The sequence below is a fragment of the Ornithorhynchus anatinus genome, chromosome 9 (assembly GCF_004115215.2).
Source record: "Ornithorhynchus anatinus isolate Pmale09 chromosome 9, mOrnAna1.pri.v4, whole genome shotgun sequence".
Classification (NCBI taxonomy): domain Eukaryota; kingdom Metazoa; phylum Chordata; class Mammalia; order Monotremata; family Ornithorhynchidae; genus Ornithorhynchus; species Ornithorhynchus anatinus.
This window is the reverse complement of record NC_041736.1, coordinates 40,490,103-40,510,387: the sequence shown is the minus strand read 5'-3', so window position 1 is coordinate 40,510,387 and position 20,285 is coordinate 40,490,103. Positions and strand designations below refer to the sequence as shown.

The 20,285-nt window shown below is 60.5% G+C and overlaps 3 protein-coding genes across 4 annotated transcripts; 1 reads left to right on the top strand and 2 right to left on the bottom strand.

Annotated features, from left to right (window-relative positions):
- Positions 1-43: 43 nt before the first annotated feature.
- On the top strand, positions 44-2,362 carry UCN (urocortin). The gene is made up of 2 exons (XM_029072545.2): positions 44-805; positions 1,887-2,362. The coding sequence occupies exon 2, from the start codon at positions 1,908-1,910 to the stop codon at positions 2,286-2,288; it is 381 nt and encodes a 126-aa protein (XP_028928378.1). The 5' UTR covers positions 44-805; positions 1,887-1,907; the 3' UTR covers positions 2,289-2,362.
- Positions 2,363-2,917: 555 nt separating this feature from the next.
- Positions 2,918-14,706, bottom strand: TRIM54 (tripartite motif containing 54). 2 transcript variants are annotated; one of them, XM_029072331.1, is made up of 9 exons: positions 13,939-14,706; positions 5,863-6,040; positions 5,520-5,691; positions 5,095-5,172; positions 4,353-4,586; positions 3,964-3,986; positions 3,683-3,807; positions 3,460-3,555; positions 2,918-3,068 (listed from the first exon to the last, which is right to left on the bottom strand). In XM_029072331.1, the coding sequence occupies exons 1-9, from the start codon at positions 14,099-14,101 to the stop codon at positions 3,058-3,060; spliced, it is 1,080 nt and encodes a 359-aa protein (XP_028928164.1). In that variant the 5' UTR covers positions 14,102-14,706; the 3' UTR covers positions 2,918-3,057. The 2 variants fall into 2 exon arrangements, with proteins under 2 accessions (XP_028928164.1, XP_039769036.1); XM_039913102.1 differs by having other exon boundaries at positions 5,077-5,172; positions 13,939-14,700.
- Positions 14,707-15,684: 978 nt separating this feature from the next.
- DNAJC5G (DnaJ heat shock protein family (Hsp40) member C5 gamma) lies at positions 15,685-19,831 on the bottom strand. The gene is given in 7 exon segments (XM_029072332.1): positions 15,685-16,239; positions 16,517-16,624; positions 17,103-17,256; positions 17,374-17,514; positions 17,517-17,589; positions 18,202-18,317; positions 19,754-19,831. Coding segments are annotated over 5 exon segments (561 nt in total). The 5' UTR covers positions 18,315-18,317; positions 19,754-19,831; the 3' UTR covers positions 15,685-16,239; positions 16,517-16,544.
- Positions 19,832-20,285: the final 454 nt, after the last annotated feature.

Here is a 20,285-nt window from a genome sequence, read left to right as displayed (position 1 = left end):
GGCGTCCCCCACTTAGGTCGAGGGTCGAAAAGTACGTCCTTTCTCTTCTACCACTCTGCCCCCTGTTCCCAACCCTCACACCCCGGGAGCGATGGACAGGAGCCGTCTTTCGGGCATCCCCGGACGGAAGCGTAGAAGGAGGGTCGGAGGAGGAACCGAACTGGAAGGAAGCCTGCGGGACTGTCGCTCCGGCGGGGGTGTCGCCTCTGCCTCGGCCCCCGGGTCCTGCCCCGTACCTGAGCCCCCGGAGCGAATCCAGCCGGCTCCTCTTCCCTCTTTTCCGGTGTGGCACTTGTTCTGGCGGCCTGGGGCCATATCGTGCTTGCCGATTTTGGCTCCGTTGGGCCACGGGGCCCCTCCCGGCCGAAGGCCCCGGGCCAAAGCCGCCTCAGCACTAGGGCCAGCTCCGGCTCCGGCTCCCCGTCCCCATCCCCATCCCGGGCCTGCCACCGAGGGGGTGGTGGCTTCCCGCCCTGGCCGATCCGGGCTCCTCCCGGGCGACTCCCTGGGATGTCCCCACGGAGCCGAGCTTGGCTGGCCAATGGCCTTCGGAGGGAGGGGGTGGGGGGGCCGGCGGCCGCATCTCCCCGGGGCTCCCTGGGTCCGGGACCAAGGAGCTCCGTGCCAGGGCCCCGAGTTCATCTACAATCCGTGCATGTCCTTCGCTGACGTCAATCCGAGCGGCCCCGGCTCTATATAAGCAGGGCTGCGGGCCCGGGACGGTCCCCGCGCTCCCGAGGCTCTGGCTCAGGGACAGCCCCCGAAGCTCCTGGCTCCCGGCCCGCAAACGCGCCCGCACACCCCGGTGAGTGGCTCCCAGCAAGCTCCGTCCCAGCCCCAGCCCCGGTTCCGTGCCCCCCGCTCAGCTGGGACGGAGTCCTGCGCCCAGCGCTCCGAGCCCTACTCCCTGCGCTCCGCTCTCTGCGCCCTGCGCCCCGTGGCCTTCTTCCTGCGCTCCATCCCCTTCTTCCTGCGCTCCCAGCCCTATCGCCACTGCGCTCCAAGCCCTTCACCTTGCCTTCTGCACCCTGCGCTCCGCGTCCCGCGCCCTGCACTCCGCGCTCCGTGGCTTTTTTCCTGCAGTCTGCGCTCCATCCCCTTCTTCCTGCGCTCCCAGCCCTATCGCCACTGCGCTCCAAGCCCTTCACCTTGCCTTCTGCACCCTGCGCTCCGCGTCCCGCGCCCTGCACTCCGCGCTCCGTGGCTTTTTTCCTGCAGTCTGCGCTCCACTCCCTTCTCCCTGCGCTCCGCGTCCTGCGCCCTACTCTCCGCGCTCCCTGCCCTTGTTCCTGCGCTCCACTCCCTTCTCCCTGCGCTCCGGGTCCTACGCCCTGCACTCTGCGCTCCATGCCGTTTTTCCCGCGCTCCGCTCCCTGTGCGCTGCGCCCTTCTCCCTGCGCTACAGGTCCTGCTCTCCGCGCCCCGCACCCTGCGCTCCGCTCCCTTCTCCCTGTGCTCTGCGCCACGGGTCCTGCGCCCTGAGCTCCGCTCCCTTCTCCCTGAGCTCCGCGCCACGGGTCCTGCGCCCTGCGCTCCGCTCCCTTCTCCCTGAGCTCCGCACCTTGCACCCTGCGCTCTGCACCCTTCTCCCCGCGCTACCGGTCCTGCGCCCCGCCCTCCGCGCCCCGCCCCCCGCCCCCTGCACCCTGCGCTCCGCTCCCTTCTCCCTGCGCTCTGCTCCCTGCGCTCCGCGCCCTTCTCCTTGCGCCACAGGTCGTGCGCCCTGCGCTCCGCGCCCTTCTCCCCGCGCTCCGCGTCCTGCTCCCCGCGCTCCGCACCCCGCGCCCGTCCCGTCGGCAAGAGGGCCCGGGTCGGTGAGGGCCGGGGCCGGGCGGGATGAAGGCCGGTGTCCGGTCCTCTGACGGTCCGGTTCCTCCGTGGTCCAGGTCCCGTCGGCGGCGGGCGGCATGAGGCGGCTGTGGCGGCCGGCGCTGTGGACGGCGCTGCTGCTCCTGGCCCAGCTGCGCCCCGGGAGCGGCCGCGGGGCCCCGGCGGCGGCCCGAGGGGCTCCGGCCCGAAGCCCGGGGGGTCCGGCGGGCAGCCGGCCCGGCGGGGCCCGGGCCCTCCTCCTCCTCCTCCTCCTGCTGCCCCCCGAGCGCGCCCCGGCCGGGCCGGAGGCCGGAGGCCGGCCGGAGCTCGGGGCGGAGCGGCCGAAGCGGGAGGAGCCGCCGCTGTCCATCGACCTGACCTTCCACCTGTTGCGGACCTTGCTGGAGCTGGCGCGGACCCAGAGCCAGCGGGAGCGAGCCGAGCAGAACCGCCTCATCTTCGACTCGGTGGGGAAGTGACGGCCAGGGGGCCGCAGGGGACCGGACCCCGGGCCCGCGGGCGGGCGGACCCGCTTTCGGCTTTTCCAATAAAAGCGATGGAGAGTCCGCGGCTCCCGCGTCGGGGCGGGAGAGAGGCCGGGAAGGGAATCGGGCTCGGCCGAGGGTCCGCCGAGCGCTCAGCCCCGCGTCCGGCACCTTTCCGAGCGCCGGGGTGGAGGCGAGGTCAGCCGGTCGCCCCCCCGTGGGGCGCCCAGGCTTCGTCCCCGTTTCCCAGAGGAGGTCACCGAGGCCCAGAGAAGTCAAGCGACTTGGCCGAGGCCACCCAGCGGACGAGGGGCGGAGCCGGGATCAGAACCCACCGCCTCTGACTCCCAAGCCCGGGCTCTCGCCCTGAGGCCGCGCCGCTTCTCACCACGGCTCTAGCTCACGGGGTCCGGGCTCCACCGAGGGGCATGGCAACGGTAGGGAGGGCGGGGGGACTGCCCCAGGCCAAGGCCTCATCCCAGCGCTTAGTACAGTGCCTTGGCACATAGTGAGCGCTGAGCAAATACCACAGTTGTTATTACTAACCCGAGCTTCCCGCTCCCCAGAGCCCCCGGGGCCGTACCTCTCGGAGAGGAGGAGGAGGAGGAGGAAGACGGAGGTGCTCAGAGCCGGCTCTCAAACTTTATTGCGGGGGGGGGGAAGCCCCGCGGAGGGTCGGTCCGAATGGCCACGTGTGTCCCTCCGTCCCCGCAGGGGCTCGCGGTTGGCTGGCCAGATGCGACCCCGGGCCGAGGGACAGGGCTCAGTGCGGACCTGTTGAGGAGACGGGAGAGTCAGGGGGTGGGTGGGGGACGGAGGAAGCCCCGCGTTCCCGCCCGCAGTCTCGCCTTCCGGTTCCCTTTGGGGCCCCGAACCCGGGACCGAGGGCCAGAGACGATCCCGAGCCCCCTCTGCCCAGGGCAGTGCCCGCCAGAGGCTGAGATGGACCAGGCGTGAGCGCGGACGACCGGGCCGCGGTGACCCCTCCCTGACCTCTTACCGCGCTGATCGCCCACCACCTCCGCGCCGCTGCAGGGGACGGAGCAGGTGGCCCGGCCCGGCCTGGGTCACCGCCTCGGTCACCCTCCGCTCAGCCCCCTGGCCCGGCCCAATTCCCGGGAGGGCCGACGGCCCGCTCCGCTGCAGCCAGGCCCGCCCCGCTTACCCTCGGATCCCTCCGGCCTCTCTTCCTCGGCCCCGGCGTTGCCATCCTCGCCCTCCGGCGCCGCCCCTTCCCCTTCGTCCTCTTCCTCCTCCGAAACTGCAGGCCCAGGGAGGGGAAAACCCAGCTCTCAAAGCATCCTCAGCCCCGAGCCACAGACGGACGCACACACGTCCACGTCCACGTCCCCCCCTTCTTCCCCGACTGCGGCGCCCCGGGTTCTCACCCGGCTGGAAGTCGATGGTCCTCAGCATCTCGGCCACGTGCTCCAGGCTCACCGAGAACTGGTCCATGCTCTCGTAGCCCGGCTCGGGCCGGCCGGCCAGCTCCACCTTCGCCATGTCCCCGATCCTGCGGTGACCGTTCTCCTCAGCCAGGACGGTCCCTTCCGGGGAGAGACCCTCCCCCACTCCCCGGAGTCCCCTTTCGGCACCCCGGCCCCACGGAGTCACCCCCGCTTCCTCCCCCGCACCGGGCCCCGCGGGAAAGGTCCCTGCCCGGACTCACTTTTTGATCAGCTCCTTAGCTTGCTGCGGGAGAAAGAAGGGGGCGGACGGTGAATAATAATGAATAACTATTAAGCGCTGTCAAGCGCTTACTCTGTGCCGGGAACTTTACTAGGCGCTGGGCTGGACACAAGCAAATCGGGTCGGACACGGTCCCTGTCCCGGTTGGGGCTCCCAGACTCAATCCCCGTTTGACAGGTGAGGTAACCGAGGCGCCGAGAAGCCAAGTGACTTTCCTAAGGCCACAGGGCGGACAGGTGGCAGAGCTGGGATTGGAACCCGTGGCCCTTTGACTCCCAGGGCCGAGCTCTATCCACTGAGACGGGGCAGGGGGAGGCGTCCCCCCCGGCCCGGCCCCCTCCGCTCCCCACGAGCCCCCCACCGGCCCACCTGGAGGTAGAGAGCCATCTGGGGCTCCTCCATCGACTGGATGGCCGACTCCACGAGCTTGGACGAGGCCTCCAGGTGGTCTCCGTACTGGCGGATGAGGCCCCGCACCCGCTGCAGCTTCTCCTCCTGCTCCCTGGCCAGGGCCTGCAGCAGCTCGGCCTTGCGTTCCTCCAGGACCGCACACAGGCTCTCAAACCGCTGGCCCAGGAGCTGCTTCTGGCGCCTGCTGTTGTCCTGAGGGCGGCACGGCCGAGAGGAAGAGCCCAGAGGCGAGGGGGGAGAGGGCGATAAAAGGAAGGCCCTTCTGGGGTGCCAGGGAGGACAGGCCCCCCCGCAGAGCTCCGCCATCCACGCTCGGAGTCCCGGAATCTGCACGTGGGGACTCGGGGCAAGGGTGGCCCCTGGGCCGGTGGGTGGCACCATCCCTGTCGCCCCAGTACCCCCCTCCCCGTCCCCCAGGCTCCCCACCCCCCAGCCTCCCCGCCCCACGTTGGCACCACTGCCGCCTCTTCCCCTATCTCCCTTCTGCCGCCAAGTTGTCCCATTGCCCTTCCTCTCTCGGGGAAGCAAGGCAGGTGCCTGGGGTGGGGGCGCCTCCCTCAACTCCTCTTCTCCGCACCCACCTCCCTCTCGCCCCGGCCCCGGCCCCGGCCCCACGGTCCCGCGTTTCCCGGCCCCCACGGGCAGCCCGCGCACCCTCTCCGTCCGGCTCGGCCCCCCTCACCTCGATGGTCTGACACACCTCCTCCATCTGGGTGATGACCGCCTGGACCCGGTCGTTCCCGGCCACCAGCATGGCGATGCCGTCGCTCAGCTCACTCTGCCACCCAGGCCAGGACTCCCCTCAGGCACGCTTCCACCTCAGTGGCGGCCTCCCCGCTCGGCGCCGCCCCCGCGGCCGGGGCGAAGCCCGGCGCAGCCGGAGCAGGCGGAACGTGGGACCCCGGCGGAGGGCGTCCTTTATCGAACCCCGGGGCGGGAAACCCAGACCTGGCGGAGCCGGGCCCCGCGTGGAGCCGGGGAAGGGTCGGGGGGCAGCGGGGCCTCGGGGACCCCGGGACGAGGCGGGAAACGAAAAGCCTCCCGGCCCGCACGCGAGTTCGGACCCCGAAGACCTTCAGGGCCCCGACCTGCCCGGGCCCGCCCGTTTCCGGTCCCGGTGGCTACCTTTTGGCGCTTGTAGATGTTGGGCAGCGGGGCCACCTCGCAGTCCTTGTGGGCCCCGAAAACCTTGCAGAGGGAGCAGGTGGGCACCTCGCAACTCAGGCAGTAGATGTTGATCTTCTCCTCCTCGTGCTCTTCGCACATCAGGTGCTGCTCCGCCTTCGTATGCAGTGGCCTGGGCGGAGGGGCAGAGCGGGGCGGGGAGGATTGGCCGAGGAGGGCACCGCGAGGTCGGGGGTGGGGTGCCGGGGACCAGATTTCTGGGACCGTCGGTGGCCGTCCAGGTGGTTGCCACCTTTGGGGCAGGGGTGAGGCCTGTGACCCTTGGCCTCGGAGGGAGCCTCACCTGGACGACTCCTGCTTATAAATGTCTATGATGTTCTCCACCAGCAGATTGCGCTGCAGCCCGTAGACACCGTGTCGGTCCAGCACCACTTCGTGTCGGCAGGAAGGGCAGCGGAAACGGCCGCCTGAGGTGACCGTGGTCGAGCCCCGGGACTGCCACAGCGGGTTGGAAGCCTGGAGGGGAGCAGGGGTCAGGAGACGGAAGACAACTCCTCGGGGGTCGGAGAGTTTAGGAGGCAGGGGCCGGGGAAAGCAGAGAGGGTTGGGAGAGCTTAGAACTCCTCCCCCGGCAACGTGCACACACACACACACACACACATATCCAGGCCCGGGATGGACCACTCCCAAGTGCAGCCAGGATGGAAGCTGAAAGTGAGAAGCTGGGACTTCATTCCCTCAGTGGTATTTATTGAGCAACTACCGTGTGCAGAGCACTGGACCAAGCGCTTAGAATGGATAACTCGGCAACGGAGACCGTCACTGCCCAACAACGGGCTCACAGTCTAAGGGGGCGAGACAGCGAAACAAGTAGTCGGGCGTCAATGCCATCAAAATGCATAAATAGTATCATGGATATATGCACATCATTAATAAAATAGATTAATCAGGAATATATAAATATATAAATATACACCAGTGCTGTGGGGAGGGGAAGGGGGGAGAGCAGAGGGAGGGAGTAGGGGCGATGGGGAGGGGAGGAGGAGCAGAGGGAAAGGGAGGGCACAATTTTGGAAGGCCTCCTGGAGGAGGTGAGCTCTCAGTAGGGCTTTGAAGAGGGGGAAGAGAGTTAGTTTGGACTTTCCTGGGGTTGGATTTTTTTTTTTTTTTATGGTATTTGTTAAGAGCTTACTATGAGCCAAGCTCTGTATTAGGCGCCGGGGTAGATGCAAGCTGATCAGGAGGGACACAGTCCCTGTCCCACATAAGGCTCACAGTCTTAATCCCCGTTTTATAAATGACATAGCTGTGAGCCCCTCGCTGGGTAGGGATCAGCTCTATCTGTTGCCGAATTGTACTTTCCAAACGCTTAGTACAGTGCTCTGCACGCAGTAAGTGCTCAATAAATATGATTGAATGAATGAATAGCAGAGGCACAGAGAAGTTAAACGACTTGCCAGGATGCCCAAACCTAGACTAGCATGTCCATGCCCGGGCTGGAGCTGGTGGGCTTCAGGATCGGAAAGTTGCCCGGACAGTCGTCCCCTCCGTTCCCCTCGCTGTGCGCTTTCTGGAATATCGTCCCCCAGAAATCCCTAACCCCAAGACGTGTTTTTCCAATCCTGGAATATCTTGTCCCCGACCCCTGGAATAGATGCCTCAACCCTCACAGATGAGACACAAAGCTCGAGCACCGTTCTCATCCAAGACCACACCTACCCCCTTTCCTCATTTCCCGGGACCACGAGCCCCACACCTGGGTTTCTGCTCTAGCTTTTTATGCCAGTCCCCTTACACCAAACCCTCCCCAAAGTAATCCATTTTACGCAGCCTCCTCTCGACTCTCAGCAGAGTGCCTAACTGCCCCACACATGAAATTACAACTCTTGGTTTTATGGCCCTCCGATAATTGGCGTTGGCCTGCCTACCTGCCCTCATTTTCCCAACATTACGTGCAGGCACATCTATACATCCATCTCACGCTCAGGCTTCATTCTTTGCCACTTTGAAATCACTGTGCCCTGCACATACCTTCTCCCTTCCTCTCCCTCAAACCATCCTTTTTTGTAATTTTGTGGAAGACTTTCCAACCAAATGCCCCTATTCCTGCTCATTCCAGTTCCCATCTCTGCCTCTCCTTTCTCACCTCTCCACATACTTCACACTCATAAATTTCTGTGCAGCTGTGATCATGTTTACGTATTGCCGTCTCTTGTGTCCACGAAGATGAATTTGTGTGCCCTATCTTCAGCACACTGCCTGCAAGCAGGGACACAATCAGTCACATTTACTGAGCACCCTTAGTGCTCAGGACGCTGTCCTAAGCCCCGAGGAGAAGGAGAGTACAAGTGAGAGCTCAGTAATTACAATTGAACTGATGGACTCTCCGGTCAGCAATGATGGATGAGCCTCCACCCATCACCCTGGGAATCACAAGGTCATGGGTTCTATTCCCAGTTCTGCCACTTGTCTACTGTGTGACCCTGAGCAATCACTTCACTTCTCTGTGCCTCAGTTACCTCATCTGTAAAATGGGGATTGAGACTGTGAGCCTCACATGAGAGAGGGACTGTGTCCAACTCGATTTGCTTGTATCTCCTCTCCCCCGCCCCCCAAGCACTTAGTACAGTGCCTGATGCAGAGTATATTATTATTATAATAGAAGTGAAAAATACCAGCCCTGCCTTCAGAGATCTTATAATCAAACTGGGGAAGAGTTAGTTTAAAACCTAATCTTCTGGCTTCTTTTTCCTTTAGGCAGTTATCTGCCCCCAGCATGCGCTCAGTAAATGTTTTAGGTGGTCAATCTCTTCCTGCTGTGACAGAGAAGTTTCTCCAAGGGGGAAACAGAAGCAATAACGAAACTACTCACCAGGGACATTCAGAGGGCAGAATATTTTCAGAATCGAAGGGGGAATATAAGGGGTCTTCTATTGAGGAGATTGGCTGGAAGCTTTTTGGGGCAAGCTCAGAGGCAGTTCCATCAAGTCCTGGAAAAGCCTACAGGAAGCTTCAGGGAAGCTAGAGGTAGAGGGAAAATGAACCTTAGTCTCAAGGGTGTTATAGAGCGGAAGAGTTCTCTTTACAGTTCATCTTTACAACGAGGTTTGATTTTGTGTTTTTCAATTCTTTGGGGCGTTTAGAGTCAAAGAAGAGCTGAGTTGCTCAGCACATTATTTAAATGCACCTGTCTTTTAAAGAATTTAACCACTACTTCAGTGAGAGAGAGTGAGTTTGTGTGGTTTGATCATCATCAATTGTATCTACTGAGTGCTTACCGTGTGCAGAGCACTGTACTAAGCACTTGGAAGAGTACAGTACAACAGAGTTGGCAGACACGTTCCCTGCCCACAAAGACTTTTTCTGGATTACTTTGAATTGAGGTGAACCTCTGTGGTCATTCTCTCTGCTCTCCCTTTTGAAGGATCACTCCATAACAAATTTTGGTTCCTGAAACACTTTCCCTCACCCCTGGATGCCTCATATAAGCCCCATATCTGGGCCTGCATCCCCGTTTTTGGATTCCCTTCCGGACCTGGGGTATATCCTTAAACCACAGTACAGAAGTGGGGAGATTGAGGGTGCAGGTCTCCACACCCGGCCCAGGTAGATCCTGGAGCTAGGCTAGATTTTGCAAGGCTGGTTTTAGTTAGGGCACGGCCGCCCGTCCACCGAGGTCATGGGGGTTGGGCAATGTGGAACTCTGCCCCTAGAACACCTCAGGAAACTTAATGAGCCCTGGGCTAGGCAGCAATGTGGTTTAGGGGGCTGGGAAGACTGGGAGGCTGAGAGTTGTGGAGGGTAAAATAAGCCTGACTGATGAAAGGACAAGTTGAAAGCTGCTTTGAGGGAGGTGAAAGTTTTGGTTCTAGGTAGTGTTTCCCACCGGAGGGGAGAGAAAGTTTGAGAAGTGCAAGGTAGAAGGTAAAAGGAACACTCAGATATCACTTTGGAGAATTAGTTTGAAGCTCCCAAATACTGTGGATGCAAGGGGGCCCTGGTCTAGGTCCAAGAGCCACCCCTTTCTCTCCCAAACATTTTCTCGGTGCCAAGAACAGGCAGCATACCTAGGACCACACCCACCCCCCTGCCCCCTGCCCCGACACACCAATCAGGATAAACCACCCTTGGAAAAACTTGTCTGCTGAACGCCCCCCTCTCACCTAGCCTCCCCCGATCCCTATTTTCTAGGGAGTTTTTATAGATAGTAAAGCACTGTCCATGATAAACTGGATGTTGAATATAGCGTAAAAATAGACTCCCTCGCTAAAGAACTTTACAACCTAAAAACCATACAAATATGGAAACAGAGACAGGATGTTGAATACTGAAAAAACAGCTAGCTTTCCTTTACATTCAGTATTCTTAGCAGCTTGAAGGGTGGAAGGAGGAGGAGGAGGAGAAGGAGAAACAGGAGGAGGAGAAGGAATCAATTAATGATATTTAATGAGTGCTTACTTTGTGCAGAGCACTGTACTAAGCACTTGGGAGGGTAGAGTACACTGTGTACTAAGCACTTGGGAGAGTAGAGTACACTAGAGTTGGTAGACACGTTCCCTGCCCACAAGGAGCTGATAATCTAGAGGAGGAGGAGAAAAGGAAGCAAGAAGCAGCTGGAGGAAATCTGGCATTCACAAACTGCTGAGTTTTGTGTTTTGGTTTTGTTCCTTCATTTCTGAAAGAGAGTTTTGCTTCCCATTCTTCAGGCTACTCCTCCTAGGCACCTGCCACTCTCGATAATGCCCTACTCAGTCCACCTTGCTAATCTTGTCTGCCAATGAGCAGAGAGGATTTTCTCAAATGGGCCATTCTGAAATGACCAAAGATGCTACTTCTTGACCCTATCTCTACTCTAGAAAATTGTTGTTTGTCCCCCAGGAAGATTCTGGGGACAAAAGGCCAAGGAGGGAAAAAAGGCGTATCTGTGAAGGGGTTGTCCAGTCCTACAGTCACAGCAACACTTGGATGAAACTGGAGTAGGCTGCATGCGGAGCCTGAGGTCGTTGTCTCACTACGGTCGCCCGTTCTTCCCCAAGGTTCTCTTCAGAGAATAATAACGCGGCAAAGGGACCAGCAGTGACTTCACTTCACACGCTCCCCACTCCCTACTGGTTAGTCAGTTTGGACTGGCCCGGCGCCTGGAGAGTCCACTTCAGGCTCCACCCAAACAGTGAACATTTCCTCAGAATTGCCGGAACCCATTAGGCTCTCTTAGATGCTGCTCCCCTCACACCCGTGACCCTATAAAGGAATGAGTTTCCAGAGGAAGTAGATCCCTCCTACTATGGGGAGTTTCAATTACAGAACAGAAGCCTATATTTTGGAACGGAATATTGGTGACCTTCCCCGGAGGCAGAGGGTTGGACTGAATGACCTCTGGAGAATGAGGTTGCACCTCTAGTTTACAGATCTATTCCTGGGCTCCATTCCCTGCCACTCCCACAGGATCCCATGCCAGAACTCTCTGGGCCTTTACAGTCCACCCACTTTTAAAGGGGCAGCACCTAAGGCCCTCAAAAGGACACCTTTCTCTTGCCCTCTTTTCTCTCAGCTCTCGCAGCTTCGACAAAAGGATGTTCCAACCCGGTTGTACACCACTTTGATTCCTCCAGAGCCTACTGGGGGATTCTGTGGGCCGAGCCGTAGAACGGCTTCCAGTGGTGCCCGACTTCTCCTCCCCCAGTCACCCTCTCTGGTGGAAGTCATCCGGCCCGGAGACAACCCAAGAGGTCTCCTCGGGGAGAGTCCCCGAGCCTATTCAGTGACAGCCTCCAAGAGGCCCGAGGAGGCCCGAATCCCATCAGGACTCCTGAGGGGTCCCCAGATCTGACCAGACCCCTATGAGGGGTCTCTTAGGCCAGGAAGCTGGTCTGGGGCAAAAATGGGTCCACCGGATCCAAATCACCTCTCCGGCTCCATCGTCTTCGTGCCAGACTGGGAACTCACAGTCCCAAGCATCCTGGAGCCTTTAGTAACAGTAAATTCAGCAATGAAAAGTCATTTGGATTTGGCAGTGGTGGCCCAGTGGAAAGAGCACAGGACTGAGAGTCAGGAGACCCCGGTTTCTAATCCCAGCTCCTCCGCTTGTCTGCTTTGTGACCTTGGGCAAGTTGCTTAACTTTTCTGTGCCTCCTAACATGTAAAATGGAGGTAAAATAGCTGTTGTCCCTCCCTGTGGGACAAGGACTGCATCCCATCAGATTATCTTGACTCCACCCCCACGCTTAGCACTGTGCTTGGCATATAGTCAAGCAATTAAACACCACAGTAATTATAATAAATTCTACAGGACCTACCAAATTTCTACTTTTGCTGTCTCTTCCCGGGCATGTTAGACTTTTTCCAGGGGAGCCACAGAGAGAAGGGAAAAACCAAAGCAGAGAGCAGAAGCAGTGTGGTCTAGTGGATAGAGCATGGGCCCGGGAGTCAGAAAGACCTGGTTCTAATCCTGGTTCCGCCACTTGTCTGCTGTGTGACCTTGGGCAAGTCACATTACTTCTCTGGGCCTCAGTTCCCTCATCAGTAAAATGGGGATTAAGACCGGGAGACCCATGTGGGACATGGACTGTGTCCAACCTGAATAGCGTGTATCTATCCCAGAACTTAGTACAGTGGCTGGTACATAGTAAGCACTTAAATACCATTAAGAAAAGGGCCAGATGAGCACTTAAATACCATTAAAAAAAGGCCAGACTATGCTAGTCCCCCAGCCGTGGCCCGGTGATTGTGGTGGGCCAAACTTTGAGAGTGGGACAACCTCTCAGCCTGAAGCTTTCAGCTGAGCAAAACCTGGAGCCCGAGTCGGAGCGAGCCACGCTGGGCAGAATCATGCTGAGAGCCCGGGGGCATGGAGGGGTGGAGAGTGATGCCAGCGGGGCAAGTGGGGTAGGCAGTTCAACAGAGGGGAACGCTGGAAAAGGGCTAAGATGGAAGGGGTGGGGAGGGTGGCATAAAGAGCTAGTGGGCTAAGACACCCTTAGCTTCTCCTGGGCATTCAGTTGCCTCAGAGAGTCCTAACCTGGTCTCCACAGAAAATCTACTCTTAGAGCTAACCCAGTGCCATTTTAGCTGAGTTTCTCTTATCCTGTTCTCAAGTGGCAAGAATTGCCGTCCTCTGTATTTCCACTCAGCCAAGTCTGAATTTTTCAAGGAACGACTATTACTTCTCCTTTTCCCTACCATTTGGCAGACTCGATGCTCATTAGCACTTCCACAGGGAGGTGGAGGGTGGGAGGGAGAAAGGAGAAGAAGCATAATTCAGTTTACATGTTAGCCGCCCCGCTAAAAAGTCTGACGGGGGAGGATGGAACTAAACTGCTAAAATGAAGTTTTTAAATCCAAGAATTTGCATGATCTATGTTCTTTTCCCCATAACCCAAGTACTGTCTTCCCCCAACCTTCTCGTCCCCCGAAGTAAGTAATCTTTCCCCTTCTCGCTCTTCTTAGGGGTGAACAGAATGTCTCTATTAATTTTAATCCACCCTGCGGGCCCGAATCCTGGTCAGGCTGGGACTCGGCCAGCCGCTGATCCACCAGGACTCTCTAGGCCCACGAAAGCTTCGGGGTAGCCCGTAATCCAGGATCACCTTGGGGATTTGGGATGGTCCAAAGCAGAACCACTCCAAACTGAAGACATCCTGGGAAGATCTCTAAGTCCAGATCTAACTGGGACTTGGCCCTGACGCTCCTCAGCATCACTGGTATGGAGGGGGAGAAGAGAAAGAGGCCTCTGAAACCATCTAATCCCCACAGTGACTGGGGAGGGGGTCTGTCTTGGTCCAGTCCCACCTCCCTTATCATCATCAGCAGCAGCAGCAGCATCACCCAGGGCATCTCTGGAGGGCCAGTTCTGTTCTGAGGGCTTGGAAGAGGACAACGGAAGCAAAAGATACGGGTCCCTGCCCTGTGGGAGCTTCCAGGCCTACAGATTCTCTCCCCAGCACTCTGGCATTCCCCCAGTACCTCCAGGCCACCATGAGGCGGGGGGTTTCCTGGCTCACAGAGAGACAGAGGTTTGTGGTTTGTAGCCAAAGTGAGGGGAGGGTGGGAAGTGGTGCTCCGGTAAGGGTATATCACGCACACCCTCTTGGAAGACTGCTGCCCTCCCACTTTGGAGACCGGGCTTCGGGCCTTGTTACCTTCCTGGCTCCCTCAGCTTGTGGTTTTACGTGTCTCCTGGAGGGTCTTCCCACTGGTATCCGTGCCCACCTTCCACCCGCTACCTCGTCTTTCCTCTTTCAGGGAAGTTCCCTGAACTCATCCCCGGGCTCGTAGGCCTCCCCGCTGGTAAAGCAGTGAGACTAACTCCTCACGGCCTCCATCCGTCATCCGCTCCAGGCCCGATCGTGCCCTCTGAGAGCTCCAGTCCCCAGGACCCGCTCCCGCCCCCATAGCCCGCTCCAGTCCAGCCCACCTGGAAAGACGTCGTTGCACACTTGCGGCACAGGTTGTGCTGGCAGGGCAGGATACCACCGGCTTGGAAAAAACATCTCCAGGCAGATGGGGCAGATGAGCTGCTTCTCCAGGCTGTCCATGCTGTGAGCATCCCCCAGCAGCGGCTTGAATCCCACCGCGAAGTTCATCCCCTCGGCGACTGTGTCCTCACCGGCCCGACCCTAACCCCGGCCCCACCCTCGGCGGCGTCTCCCCCTTTAGCTCGGGCTCCGGCCCTCGGTTCTAATACGGCTTCCCCCGCGTCGTTCGCTGGTCGATCGATTCTTCTCCGGGGCCCTACTTCGGATAGCAGTTGCTCCGCGTCTGTCCCTTGCTCTCCAGCTAGCTCCGACCCTACCTCTCTAAACAGTTGCTTCTGTCCGTCTCTTCCTTAGATTACTCTCCGAACGGCTGGATAGGTCATAAACTGTTCCTCCTTCTCTGCGAGGATACCTACCCTCACTTCTGGGTTTCTGACTGATCTCTATGTGAAAGGTAACGCTGTCTTTCTCCTGCTCCTCAGCTGTTGGTCTGTCCCTCCCTCCTTGGTCAGTTGTCTGTCTGTCCCTGTTCCCCCAGGCAAGAGTCTAATTTTAGCCCACGGTTGGGGGCAGGGGAGACAGGGGCGTTTTAGTGACGCATCCCTCATTCAACTCCTGATTTAGCCCGGGTAAATCAATGTTGGCAGCTGATCACTAACAAGTGACCCTGAGTCACACACAGAGGCAGTCCGGGTAGGGCTGCACTGGGGAGAGGCCACTCTATACCAGTAACAGGGGTGCAAGGGAAGGGAGGGGAATCATTTCCCAATTTTCTTGGCTCTGGGAGGTCTCGCTCTAGATTCGGGGCCCGTGACCCAGACCCGGTACTCAGAATCTAAATAGTTCAGGGCAAAAGGGCGGCTCAGGTCTCAGCTTGGGAGGAGAACCTACTGGGAAGGGGCTCGGGCCTAGAGGCGAGGCTGGGGCAGAGCCGAAGGCCGAGGAAGGACGCAGCCAGGCAGCAGACGGTTTGGCTCTGCCTCGGCTCCACCACGCACCGCTCTCCTCCCACTCCGCCGCCAGCGGGAGAGGGACCACCCGTTCTAACTCTTCCCCTTCTCCCTCCCCCTCCCCATACCAATCCTGCCCCTCTGGCAAATGTGGAAACTTTCATCCCCAAAGCAGGAAGCCAGCCGACAGGATAGACCGTCGTCGTCACCTCCGGGCCACCACCGTTGCTGGAGACATCTCTGTGCCTGGCCTTGGGACCGTGCCACTTTCGGAGACTGCCTAATCAGCTGGCAAGAGAGTAGGTGCCCGAAGCCCTTCCGCTCCGGGTCCAGGAGGACGCTGAAGATTCAAAACAGAGCAGACAGGCATAAGAGGGCCGGCCTGGTTTCCTAGGTCCGTGACCACAGTCACCGGCGGGAAAAGCCGCGTGGGGAGGGAGCTGCAAAGGAGACTTGGGGGCTAGCGGACCTATTTTTGGCTCCAACGACTAAGTCTGTCTGAAGAATCTAGAATCCCAGTCGGGCTCTTGCCAGCCCCCGCATCGAGTCAGCAAGACTCTCCTCCCTTCCCACCTCCTCCAAGCCCGACTCTCGCCCACACAGCGGCCCAGACCCTGACTCCTTCCCAACAGCTGCCCACCCGGGTCTGCTGCTCTAGGCCGAGCTCATTCGATATCATTGCTACTGTTCCAGCTCCGCCTCCGGCCCAGTCTTCCCCGGCCCCTGGCTACAGGCAGAGGAGACTGTACAAAAGCTCCTTTATTATCATTCCTGTTCCAGGTCACCGCTTTCCCTCCCTCCTTCTCCTCCTCCTCCTTGAGGAGCCGAGAGAAGATCCTAGGGGAGGGGCCGGGAGGACTGGCTCCAAGTGGTCAGGGCAGGGCAGAAGGGAAGGGAGGGCGGAACACTTTGGCACAGGGGGCGCGGGAGGGGGAAGCTTTGCGAGAAACACGCTTTCTTCCCCAACCGCGGTCAACACCCCTGCCCCGCAGAATGGGAACCTTGGAGCTTGGGGTCACCGGAAGGAATATCCCAGGAGCGGGGAAAGGTGCCATTGCTGGTGCACGGTGCGTGGTGCTAGCATCTAGCTGTCCCAGAGAGGCAGGGCGACGAGGAGCACTCTCCCCTCTCCCCCCCGACGCCTGCTTTTCCTGAGAGATGAGTCACAGTGGAACGGAGCGGGGCATAGGCGCTGGGAGGAGAAGGTGTCCCATGCCCGTGCCGTGGGCCGTAAGGGAGAGTCAGCTGGTGTGACGGCTCCAGAGCCGGGATCCGTCCTCCACGGAAGCCGGGGCCCTGAGGCGGGGGGGGGGGGAGACAGGAACCACTCACGGAGGGGATTCGGTCCCGCCGGATAGGGCAGGCGCCGGCCCCGAGAAGATCGGCCAGAATCAGGGTCAGCCCCGAAGGTCACGGGACAGGGAGGTCCTCCCAACCAGAGATGAGGGCAGAACGAGGAACGGAAGGGCAGAAAGGAGGCTTGTGGACTCTCGCGGCCGGGGGTGGCAGGGCGTGGGGTGGGCGGTCCTCCCGAGGATCGAGCCAGGGGTCGGGAGTGCTCAGAGGTGCTTACGGGCCAGAGATCAGGGTCCTTGCTCCGGTCAGGGCCGGGGCTGTTGAGTCTCATCTGTGACGTGCAGGGCAGGCTGGGCAGCAGGCTGCACTATCACGGGGTCGGCACCTGGAGAAAAGAACGACGACGGGGTTGATTAAGCGGGTACTATGTGCCCGGCCCTGTGCTCGGCGCTGGGGTAGATACCGAATAATCGGATCACACAGTCTCTGTCCCACGCGAGCCTCGCCGTCTAGGGAGGAGGAAGCACAGGTATTTTTAATCCCATATTCAGGTGAAGCCGAGACCCAGAGAAGCCAAAGGACTGGTCCCCCAAAACCCCGAGCGGCCAAGTGGCAGAGCTGGGATTAGGACCCAGGTCTCCTGACTCCCAGTCCTGTGCTCTTTCCCAGCCGGTCCCGCTTCTCCCTTCCCGCCCATCCTGACGGCTGAGAAGGCGTGCCTAGCCGGGAGCCCGCCCGCCCCCAGCTGTGCCTGCAAGTGACCCTCATCCCACATTCCCCAGGCCCTCGCGCAGTCCCGCTCTGTTCACTGTCGCCTCCAAAGTTAGTCCACAGGGTCCCGAGCCCCTGCCCCCTTCCCAGACCTCCGTCCTCAGCCCGGATCTGTGCTTCTAGGTCCTCGGGGTCCACGTGCTTGTAGGCGTCGTCGTCATCTGGCGGCCGGCACCGCCCGCAACAGAAGCAGCAGCAACAGCAGCAGCAGCAGCAGGTGAGAAGGGCGCCCACAATAGTCAGGGCCTGGAGAGAGGAGAGGAGAGGGTCTACCGCCTGGAGCCTTCTTGGCTCCGATCTTGTCCACGCTTCCCCTCCCCATCCCGGGCGGGGGCCCGGAGCGACGAGGACGCGGCGGCCCACCTTGAACCACCACTTGGACATGAGGAAGTAGTACTGACGCTGTCCTCGCCGAAGTGCTTCCGCCACGTAGAGCCCCAGGGAGCCATACTCGTCGTACAGCCGGCGCCGCTCGGGGTCGCTCAGCGTCGCGTGGGCCTGCGTTTGATCTCCTTGAACTTCTCCGCTGCCCCTGGGTCCTCGGGGTTTTTGTCCGGGTGGAACTTCAGGGCTAGCTTCCTGCGGGGGCACCGCCCGTGACGGAGGGCACGGAGAAGCAAGCGGGTCCAACGCATCGCAGAGGGTGGGGGAGAGACACAAGAGGCACGTACTCAAGAGGCACGTACTCGTGGGGGGAGTGTAATGAGAGGGGCGGGGGCGGGTCAGAGACACACAGGGAGGGCCAGTTTTACTTGCTGAACGCCTCCAGACACATTAAGGGCAACGAGGGGGGGACTCACTAGTGAAGAAGTGGGGCCCTAGCGGATAGAGCGTAGGCCTGGGAGTCAGAAGGACGAATCTCGGTTCCCACTACCTGTCATCTGTGTGACCTCGGGCAGGTCATTTCACCTTCCTCTGGCCTCAGTTCCCTCGTCGTAAAATGGACACTGAGACACGGACTGCGTCCAACCGGATTAGCCTGTATCTACCTTAGCACTTGGTACGGGTCTGGCACATAGTAGCGCTTAACGAATGCCGTAAAAAAACATTAAGAACCTGTGCTCACGAAGCCACAAGGCGAAGACGGAGAAACTCGAGTGAGGGGTCGGAGGCCAGGGAGAGAGACTCGTGGGGAAGACCCCGGGGCCGCATTCTAAGGGGAGGGGTGGGTCGGGGGGCCGGGGTCCAGACCTGTAGGCTTTCTTGATGTCCTCAGGTGTAGCACCTTTCTGCAGCCCCAGCACCACGTAGAGACTCTCCCCGACTCGGGACAGCCGGCGCTGGACCCGACTGGCCTCCTCCATGCTCTAGCGCCAGAGGGCCGGACGAAGACGGGGGAATTCATCCGGGAGGCAGAGGCAAGGAAACAGTAAGAAAGTGGGGAGGGGCTAAGGTCCCTTCCCAAACCACCCCCCTCCTTCGGCTGCCAGGACCCGCTGCTCCTCCCCCTCCCCCCCTCAGGAACCCCAGTTGTACCGCAAAACCCAGGAGAGATGCAGAACCAGGAAGGGGCGGGACGGGGATTGCTCAGAAGAGGGTGAGGCCCGGCCCGGAGTGTCGGGCGGCGGATATGGTCTGTGCCAAGCAACCGGGTTCCCTGTCGTTACGACAGCACAGGGGACGGGGCTGACCCAATCGAGGGGTAACAGGGATAATATGCCATTCGAGGGATAATGGCCGGAGAGCATCACACTGGGGCAGAAAGAGCAGTCGGGGTGGCGACCAGCCGACCCAAGGGGTCCAGGGACGGGGACCCTTCCGCCTCCCCTCCCTGCCAACACAAGGACCCGGCCCCTGGGCTCCCTGAGGATCTGAGTGTCTGGTTCCCTTCCCTGTCACCTCCTCAAGTCTTGGCAAGACTTAGGAAGGGCCTTCCACCCCCTACCCACCCGAGGCGGTGGAGACGGAGGGGGAGGAATGAGGTGGGGATGGGGTGCTTAATGGGGCAGAGGGATTAGGATCAGGAAGCGGGGAGGATTAGAGCAGCTAAACCGGTCCGGTCCGAAGGACAAGGCCACACGGGACCCGGAGGAGGGACGGCGGGGAAGGGGGAGAAAGGCCCAGAGGGGCGCAGGGGGAGAAGGAGGAGGAGCTTGGCTTGGGGAGGGGGCAGCGAGGAAGGGGAAGATGATCGGGTCGGGGTGGAACCCGCAGGGGGAGATGATGACCGGCCGGGGTCGGGATCGGGCCCTAAAGGGGGGGAAGATGACGGGTCGGGGGTGGATCCTGCAGGGGAGAAGATGACCGGCCGGGGTCAGGATCGGGCCCTAAGGGGAAAAGGGGACGGGTCGGGGTGGATCCCGCAGGGGAGAAGATGCCCAGCCAGGGTCAGGATCAGGCCCTAAAGGGGGGCAAGAGGACGGGTCGGGGGTGGATCCTGCAGGGGAGAAGATGACCGGCCGGGGTCAGGATCGGGCCCTAAGCGTTTGTCTTGGGAGGAAAAATGAGCGGCCGGGGGGGGAGGCTGAGACCCTAAGGGGGATGGTGCCGGTGGGGGTCGGATGCTGAGCGCGGGCGGGGGGGTCGAGAGCGGGGGAAAAAATAGGAAACAGGCCCGGAGGAGAAGAAGGAGGAGGAGGAGGAAGAAAACTGGAGGGTGGGGCGGAGGGAGGCAGCCCCAGCTGGGGTCTGCGGCCGGGGGGGGGGGGAGGGGGTCGCACAGCCCAGCCGGGGAGGGTGGGATGGGGGGTGGGGGAGGGGAGGGGAGCGCCCCTGTGCCGGCGCAGGCCCGCCCCCTCCTCACCGCCTCGGCCCCCCGGCCTGCGCGCCTCGCTCCGCAGCCCCAACCAGTCACCCGGACGCCGAGACGCGCATGCGCCAGACCCGCCTCCCTCCTCCTCCCTCCTCCTCCCTCCTCCCCGCTCCCCGCGCCTGCGCACTCGGCCTCCCCGGAACCTTTTTGGCGCTGGCGGCTGCCCGACCCCACCCCGTCCCGCTCACCTGGGCCCGGCCCTGGAAACCGGCCCCCCCGCGCCACACCGCTCCTTCTTCCCCCAGCCGCGTCCCCACCCGCTGATAGCGATAATAATAACCACTACGATTACTACTACTAATAATGGTGGTGGTTGTTAAGCGCTGACGAGGGGACAGAGCACTGTTCTGAGCGCTGGGGGAGAGACAGGGGCATCAAGGTGGTCCCGCGGGAGGCTCCCAATCTTCATCCCCTTTTGACAGAGGAGGGAACTGAGGCACCGAGAATGATAATAATAACGTTGGCGTTTGTTAAGCACCTACTAGGTGCCAAGCACTGCTGTAAGCGTGGGGGAGATCCAGGG

Bases quoted from the DNA above. Each gene is read 5' to 3' on its own strand.
- UCN (XM_029072545.2), top strand. From the start codon at position 1,908: ATGAGGCGGCTGTGGCGGCCGGCGCTGTGGACGGCGCTGCTGCTCCTG.
- TRIM54 (XM_039913102.1), bottom strand. From the start codon at position 14,101: ATGAACTTCGCGGTGGGATTCAAGCCGCTGCTGGGGGATGCTCACAGC. The intron at 4,587-5,076 runs GTGAGGGGGGCC...TGCCGCCCTCAG, and splicing joins AGGTGTGTCAGACCATCGAG to GACAACAGCAGGCGCCAGAA. The intron at 3,556-3,682 runs GTGAGAACCCGG...CTGGGCCTGCAG, and splicing joins GACCATCGACTTCCAGCCGG to TTTCGGAGGAGGAAGAGGAC.